Source organism: Gossypium hirsutum, chromosome A02 (assembly GCF_007990345.1).
Source record: "Gossypium hirsutum isolate 1008001.06 chromosome A02, Gossypium_hirsutum_v2.1, whole genome shotgun sequence".
NCBI classification, from domain to species: domain Eukaryota; kingdom Viridiplantae; phylum Streptophyta; class Magnoliopsida; order Malvales; family Malvaceae; genus Gossypium; species Gossypium hirsutum.
Genome location: NC_053425.1, coordinates 44,248,702 through 44,257,105, shown reverse-complemented (window position 1 = coordinate 44,257,105; position 8,404 = coordinate 44,248,702). Strand labels below are relative to the sequence as shown.

The 8,404-nt window shown below is 36.9% G+C and overlaps 1 protein-coding gene across 1 annotated transcript; it reads left to right on the top strand.

The window, feature by feature from the left end:
• Positions 1-465: 465 nt before the first annotated feature.
• Positions 466-4,414, top strand: LOC107952222 (uncharacterized). The gene is made up of 6 exons (XM_016887494.2): positions 466-836; positions 921-1,130; positions 1,229-1,308; positions 2,188-2,263; positions 2,521-2,643; positions 2,739-4,414. The coding sequence occupies exons 1-6, from the start codon at positions 711-713 to the stop codon at positions 2,874-2,876; spliced, it is 753 nt and encodes a 250-aa protein (XP_016742983.2). The 5' UTR covers positions 466-710; the 3' UTR covers positions 2,877-4,414.
• The last annotated feature ends 3,990 nt before the right edge of the window (positions 4,415-8,404 follow it).

Here is an 8,404-nt window from a genome sequence, read left to right as displayed (position 1 = left end):
TGCCTCGCCGTCGTGAAATATGGCTAAAAATAGCCTTTATCTGCACTAATATACTTCAAATTTTATGTTTTTAAAACTATTTATTTAACTTTTTATGACTCTAATATACCTATTTATATCTATATGACATATTTTTATTTGTTTATTTTTAATATAATAATTAAATTTTAAATAGTAAAATTTCAAAAGAAACATAAATTTATCTAAAAACAATTATTTATCAAAAAAAATATAATTACTATTTTAAATTGATAAACTTTTTTACCAACATATAAAGTTAACTTTTTTATTTTTATTTTTTACCAACAAATTAAAGTTCACACTTTTTTTATATTACTTAATCCAAAAAGAAAAAATTATTTTTTAAAGTTAAATTCATTAATTCACTCAATTAACTTAATTATACAATTCATTAAAAATTAAAATTACATTTTTTATATTATTTAATAATAAAAAAACAAAGTTAACATTTTTAAAATGAACAAAAATTTAAAAAATCAGCAGGAAAGCAATCGGCAGAAACATCCAACTCCAGGCCAGGATCTGAAATCGTTGTCAACCTCCATCTTTCTCACTTGTCACCCTTCCCAAAATCCCCAGCCTTTTCAACTTCCCACTCTTTCTTTCAACTCTCGGAACCAACAAAGAGGAAAGGCGGGCGCCATACTCCTCACTCATCTGCTAATGTTTGCGGCTGCAACCACCCAACCATGATCTGCCTTTACCTTTCTCAACCCTATTCCGCTTCTTTATTTTCTTTAAACCCTTCACTCATACCCTCTTCAATACCCAAATTTAAACCTGCTTTTCATTGCTTTCCTAAAATCCACAAAAAGGTGAATTTTTTTTCTTTTTTTTATATTCTCTAGTTATTTTCTTTTTCTTTTTTTTTTTTGGTTGTTGATTATGGATTTTTACAGAAGAAGAAGATTAATAGAGGAATATGCAGAGCGGAGTTTTCACCGGATGCTCCCCTTGCGGCTGCAATCGGCGCCTGTATGCTGAGTTCACTACTTCTTCCTGCCGCCGATACAGGGGAAGTAGATGGTGGTAGTTCGATTATTGATGCAGGGGATACGAGGTTTGCGGCTATGGGAATTATTAGTTTTATCCCTTACTTCAATTGGCTGGTTAGACATTGAAATTCTCACTTTTTTTTTTTTTTGAAGAGGGAAGTGGGGTTTCGTTTTAAATTGCTAACTTTTCTTTTTGGTCTATGATTTGATAGAGCTGGGTTTTTGCTTGGCTTGATTCTGGAAAGCGGCGCTACGCCGTGTATTCTGTTGTATACTTGGTTCCTTACCTCAGGTATCACTTTTACGGAGTACCACATTGGAATGAATATCCAAATTATTCTATCTTTAAAATGCTTATCTTGCTTTAGTTTGAGAGCTGCAATGATGTCAAACCTTGGGTCTAATGGAGGCAGTGCAAAGTCCATTGACTTCAACGTTTCATCTACATAAACTTAGACTTTGTTAGAAATGATTTTGGGTGCGATAATAATAGCATTGAGCTGAAATATGTAAGTGCAAGGGTCTACGTTGGGACTTGGTAGTCTCCTTTTATCTTCATGAAATGAGATAAGAGGTTAGGATTGTTTCCGAGTCCCTTTCCCAGGAGCGACTGCCTTGCCTTTCTCGGGAACTTATCTGGGTGATGATTGTTATGGTTTAATCATGTTTTGACAGTAAAATCATGTTCATCAGTCTTTGTCTACCTCTGCAAAGGACAATGAACTGGAATGCTTGTAAGTTGTTACCGGATTACTTGTTATGCCTCTTTCTGTGAGTTTCAAGTTTTAATTTCTAAACTCAAACAAGGCAATCTAACTTCTTTTTATCTGTTCATACAAAGTTATAAGTTATAACCTTTTTCAAGCTTTGAGAACAATTATTTTTGTTTTGTTTAATCAGTGCATGCCTCCTCTTAATGGTTTTATTTAGGTGCTTGTTGGTATTGCTTCGAGCTTTAGCTTATTTAAGAACCCATTTTTGTTATATTCATAATGACAACCATCCTTGATTATAACGTGAGATCTTCCTTTAAACCATTAGTCTATGTCAACTAGATATGCTGCTAACATTGTATTTGTGAGGCAAAATGAGATCGTAAACTGAAACAATGACGTACTTTTGTGCTTTCCTCAATTTGATTATGCAGTTCTTTTTTTCACTGATTTAACAGGTCAAATTTCTCTCTTTCCCCAGAAGATAGCTGGCTTCCTATTGCTAGCATACTATTTTGCATTGTTCATGTTCAGGTACAAAATTTATAAAGATCATTACATGGTGATGTTATAAATATGTCATGGTATCTCTTAACTTCTGCATTAAAGTCTTGTCCAATGATGGCTTTTTTATATCAATGATTTGTGCTTCTGTTATGTAATATGGAGCCTCTAAACATATCTGTTGTTTTAGTGTTGATTGGTTATGACTAACTACGCTACTTTTGAGTATATACTGAAAGTTGGGCATAAATGTATAGCATTGTTACTTACATTGCTCACGGTTGCAGCTGGAAGCAAGCATAAGAAATGGCGATCTTCAAGGCTTTCAAATTTTTAGTGAGGCTGCTAAGCATCTTTCATCAAGGAGTAGAGAGGAAGATGAACATTTCAAAGGGTATAATGAACCCAAGGTATCAGGGACTTAAACCGTTTGAGAATTGTTTTGACCCGTTTGAATTTCTGCTTTTATATCTGATACCAGTTTTGTACTTAATGTCACGTAAAGAAAGGAGAACATAGGAATCAGCCTGATGCTGAAGAACATTCAAGAAATGAGATCCCGCATTGGGGAATTCCGAAAAGGCCCTCACAACATCATGAACAGCTGAATGATTTGGAGGATGATGGAAAAAGTGAACACTAGAATGATAGGCATCATAACTCAACTTGATCGTAGTAGTTGGATCTGCATGAAATGCTATGCTGATGGTATAAAAGAGCATGCAAAACATGAATATAGAAAAGAGGCAAAGATTGGTGCAGACAGAAAAGGAGGAAGGAGGGTTAACATGGTTGATACCTGGATGTGGAACTAAAAGAAGCTCATTACTACTTTAATATTTCTTTTGAACTCTTTTTATTTAAATGTAATTTACTTAAATATTTCCATGGTTTATCATTCCAAATAATGTGTTAAATGTTTAGGAGAAAAAATTCCAAATTATGTATTGAAATTGGAAAAGTTGGCAAATGGGGGAAATGGAAGCTAAATGCATGTTGGGAAATGGGAAATACAAGAGGATGGTTATATCAGAAGTTATTACGGAGGCATACATTTACGCATGCAATTACAGGCTGTTACTCAATGTTATTAAGGTAAGCTTACATTTTTTTTTCAAATAAAATTTCGATTACCAAACTGAAAATAAAATTAAACTGAAAAGAACACAAGGACTAACGAACCTAAGTCCAAACCCATAAAGATCTAGGTGTTCACATACCATAGCCGTCGATCGCCAACTGGAGGGGAGAGAGAGGAAGCACTCAAGGATCAGATATTGAGAATAATCGCACCATTAGTTTACGTGCCACCCACGATGAAAACCATACCACCACCAAGGTTGCAAAAGATAGTGCCAAAGCCACCTCGGACACCAATAGAGGAAGAGCCAAACCATCATTGTTCAACCACCAAAAGTTCGGGTTTAGTGTGTTGCCTCTAGGGATCCATCTTCGCCCATCCAACGGAAGGCTAGGGTAGCGATGGGCACTTGCTCTAACATGCTGGAAGCCTTGACGAAGAATAAAGGAACCTAGAAAAAAAAAAGAACCCTAAGCAATAATAGTGCAAAAAAACTTAGCAAAAGTGTGGCTAAGATCCACAAGACAAATAGTTGGAGTCACGGGAACCCTTGCAACCGCTATTTGACAGCTGAAGGTTAGAGAAGAAGAGACGGTGGATTAGCCCCAATATTATTCAACCGTAAGGCATGGTAAAAGATGATGGGAAAAGGAGAGAGAAGCAATTGAAAAGAGGAATGAGCAGGGACTAGCCTGGTGGTCGGCCGTACAACTGACATAAGGGAAAGTGTTAAAGTTGACCTCCATACAGCTCATGCAAATTCATGCACATAAGTCTTCCGGATGAAATACGTGCAACTGAAGATGTAAATGCTACTGTTTCCATTTTAGTTTCATTTAGTTACTTTTTAACAATGTCTTGTAATTTAGTTCTTTTTGAATTATGTTTTGGATGACAATTGATGTAACTTGATGGTAATAGAGCTGGTTACCAGCTTTGTTCAAGTGTACAAGTTAGCATCACCTAGTTCCAATGTATTAAGTGGAGTTAGGTAGTGTTTAGGTGATGAATTTATTGATTTTGACCAGCCAATGTCTGGTATATGTAATGGCTTTAAGCCAAAGTTTCTTTTTGAATGAAATCATCAGATTTTCCTTCCATATGCTTTATTTTTTCTTTACTTTCTAAATTCTGTTTCTATTCTTACTTAAAGCTCAAAGCTTTGAAACAAGCATTTTTTTTCTTCATTCTTCATCCGGATACATTACATTACTATTAAAGTCCAGATTGAAGTTCATACTTTATCTGGATAAAGTGTGTCTAACACCAATAATTGGTATCAAGAGCTCATTTCTTAATGGACCTGTCCTTGCATACTTTCAAAACAATGGCTTCATCAAGCTTCTCACCAGCTGCACCTCCAGTCTTCAGTGGAGAAGGATACCACATTTGGGTGGTTAAGATGAAGACCTATCTCCAAGCATTTGATCTATGGGAGGTGGTCAACTTAGATATTGAACCAGCAGCATTGAGAGCAAATCCAACAGTTGCATAGATCAGGCAACATGCTGATGAAAGGACTAAGAGGCACAAAGCTGTGTCCTGTATTCAGAACTGTGTCTCAAGTGTGATCTTCACAAGGATCATGGCCTGTGAGACACTAAAGCAAGCCTGGGACAAATTGAAGGAGGAGTTCCAAGGTACTGAAAGAACAAGACAACAATAGCTTCTAAACTTGAGAAGGGACTTTGAGAACTTGAAGATGAAGGAAGAAGAAACTGTCAAGCAGTATTCAGACAGAATAATGGTTGTGGTTAACAGCATAAGGCTCCTTGGAGAGCAGTTTAATGAAGCAAGAATGGTGGAGAAGGTGCTCTCTACCTTACCTGAAAGGTATGAGGCAAAAATATCCTCTTTAGAGGACTCAAGAGACTTGACCAGCATCACTTTAACTGAGCTGATCAATGCTCTCTATGCACAAGAACAAAGAAGGGCCAGCAGACAGGAGAAGCACCAGGAGGGTGCCTTCCAAGCTAAAACAAATACTGGCTCAAGCACTACTGCCTATAAAGGAAAGAAGACTTGGAAGGATAAACCTAAGTCAGATGCTCCAAGAAAATGGGAAAGACGTTGCAGGCATTGCAAGAGGCCTGGTCATCCAGAAGCCAAATGCTGGATTAGGCCAGATGTGCAGTGCCAACACTACAAATGAATATCTGATAGGGTTCCAAATGGTTCAACAGTGAAAGTTATGATTTCAAGTTATCGAGGAAAGTATAATTTTGTTGTGAGTGGTACAGGTACCTGTCTAGTATATATAGAATAGAAGCACATTTTAAAATATACGATGTGTACTAAATATTGATGAGTAAGTCTTGCTTATGCCCAATTGTATATTATGAGCTTGTTGATGAATGGTAAAGTTATGTTGTATATTCATTTATGTACAACTTACTAAGCTTTATGCTTACTTCCTCTCATTTTCCATTTTCTTATAGTGCCGCCTATCTAGCTCAAGGATCAATGGAAGTCAGAGATATCGACCACACTATAAATCGAAGCTTTCTGTATAGTTTGATTTATATTTTTGAATATGGCATATATAGGGAATTAGACTTGTGTTTTGTGTTATTATTAATTTGGTCAAATGTGTTGGCTTAGGATAAATCCCTCATTTTGTATTAAGCATTGAATGATGGCTAATATTCATTTTGATTTATATGCAAAGATGTGATTTTCATGGATGAGTAAAATGCTCAAACGGAATGTTGTTTATTATGGCTGATTTGGTTGCATGAGATAGCCTTGAATTGGTTTTGGTTGCTAATATGTAGGTTGTGTAAGTAAGGGTGGAAAAGAGGCTAGGTCAATAGCCCCATATTGTCCACACGGGTAGACACACGGGCGTGTGTCTAGGCCGTGTGTCCCTTGCACATAAAATTTTCAAGTCAGTATGCATGGTAGTAAACACACGGGTAGAGACACGGTCGTGCGTCTCAGCCGTGTGAAGGACACGGCCTAGTACACGGGCATGTGCCTTTACCGTGTGACATTTTTGGGTTGCTGACGTCAGAAATAGAATGCCCATGTTTTTGGCACACGGGCTGGGGCACGGGCGTGCCATAGCCGTGTGAAGGACACAGGCCAGGGACACAAGCGTGTGCCAGGCCGTGTGAAAACCCCTATTGGTGTGCATTTAAAATTATTTCCATATGGGTGGAGGACACGGGTGTGTCCCTTCATTGCCTAAGCCGTGTGAGCCATACGGGCTAATAGCACGACCATGTCGAATTGATCACACGGGCGTATTGCCCCTCCTACACGGGCGTGTGCCCTGTATCTAATAATATTTTTCAGAGTTTGTGGAAAGATTCGAATCATTCCCGAATGGTTTTAAATGACGGATGGAACCTCGTAGGCCTTTGTTATGAAGTTTTGGACAAAGAATCGGAATAGTTTTAAATTTGACTAAATTTTGATGACTAAGAAACGTGTGCTTGTATGTGACCGAGTTAGGTAACACCTCGTATTTCGTCCCGGCATAGGGTACGGGTGTGGGGTGTTACAATAATAATTCAACTTTCAAAGTAAATAATAATTACACAATTTAATCATAGAAATAATACTCATTTGGGCCTTAAATTGGGTATTTGGAGTGTAACGCCCCGTACCCGAGACCGTCGCCGGAGTCGAACACGAGGTGTTAATAGACTTAATTCATTACTTAAACAGCTCAAACAATTTATTTTTAAAATTTTCAGTCAAGCTAACAATCTGTGTCATAGTCGCTTAAAAATTCATATCTCGAGTTACAAAATTCGAAATCCAATTCTGTAAATTTTCCCTGAAACTAGACTCATATATCTATTTACTAATTTTTTTTATAGAATTTTTGGTCAAGCAAATTAGTACAGTTTATTAGTTAAAGTCTCCCCTGTTTCAGAGTTTGACTACTCTGACCTCTGTGTATTACGAATCAAATATCTCCCTGTACAGAGTTTCAATGACTATAACGTTTGCTTCTAATAAAACTAGACTTAATAAGGAATTTGTACATATAAATTATGACTTCTAATTATCTTTGAAAAATTTATGGTGAATCTCCAAAGTCAGAACAGGGGATCCAGAAATTGCTCTGGCCCTGTTTCACAAAAATTTAAACATCTCATAAAATATAACTCATATACATGTTTTGTTCCATCCATATGAAAATAGACTCATAATTATTCAATTCCATATATTATTCATCATCTAATTATATCTCTACTATTTTTAGTGATTTTTCAAACTCACGTCACTGTTGCTGTCTGAATCTATTTTATGATAAATTTTACCTATTTCATGGTTTCCATGGATTAGCTAGCAATTTAGCATACATAACACCAAATATGATCATGATTAGCCATTCCAATGGCTAATCATTACCAAGCATTTCCATACCACTCAATAACCATATCATAAGACCATATACACAAAATGATTATAATGCTATACATGCCATACTCAAAATATACAAGCCATTATGCCAAGATGGTATACGGATAGTGTGAGCGTGCCTCCGACCGTTTCCGATTTCCGAGCTGGCTTGTCAACACTACAAGGAATGAAAAGGAGGGAGGAAGCATAAATGCTTAGTAAGTTCACATGCAAATAGCAAGTAACATAACTATATAAGCAAACATAAAACATCATTTGCATAATCATCACCGAGACATTCATATCACATTTTCATTTATCATCTTACCATATTGTTGTTATATCGAGTTTTTAACCCGAGGGTTAAGTACATACCTGTTCAAAGTATTCATTTCACAACACTTACCAATACGTCCATTTCATCTCGAGTATTCCTCCGCTTGAGTAAAATTTTACCCGTTGAACACATCGGAATATAATTCGGATACATGGAAAGTTTGCACATAAGTGCCACATATGTAGCCAAGCTACTATGTAACCCGCCCATAAGCGAACTCGGACTCAACTCAATGAGCTCGAGCGTTCGCATCCATGAGTGAACTCGGACTCAACTCAATGAGCTCGGGCGTTCGCATCCATGAGTGAACTCGGACTCAACTCAACGAGTTCGGATGCCTAGTTACATCTCACGAACTCGGGTTTAACTCAACGAGTTCGAACATTTGCATCTATAA

Bases quoted from the DNA above. Each gene is read 5' to 3' on its own strand.
- LOC107952222 (XM_016887494.2), top strand. From the start codon at position 711: ATGATCTGCCTTTACCTTTCTCAACCCTATTCCGCTTCTTTATTTTCT. The intron at 1,309-2,187 runs GTATCACTTTTA...CTGATTTAACAG, and splicing joins TACTTGGTTCCTTACCTCAG to GTCAAATTTCTCTCTTTCCC. The intron at 2,644-2,738 runs GTATCAGGGACT...TGTCACGTAAAG, and splicing joins AAGGGTATAATGAACCCAAG to AAAGGAGAACATAGGAATCA.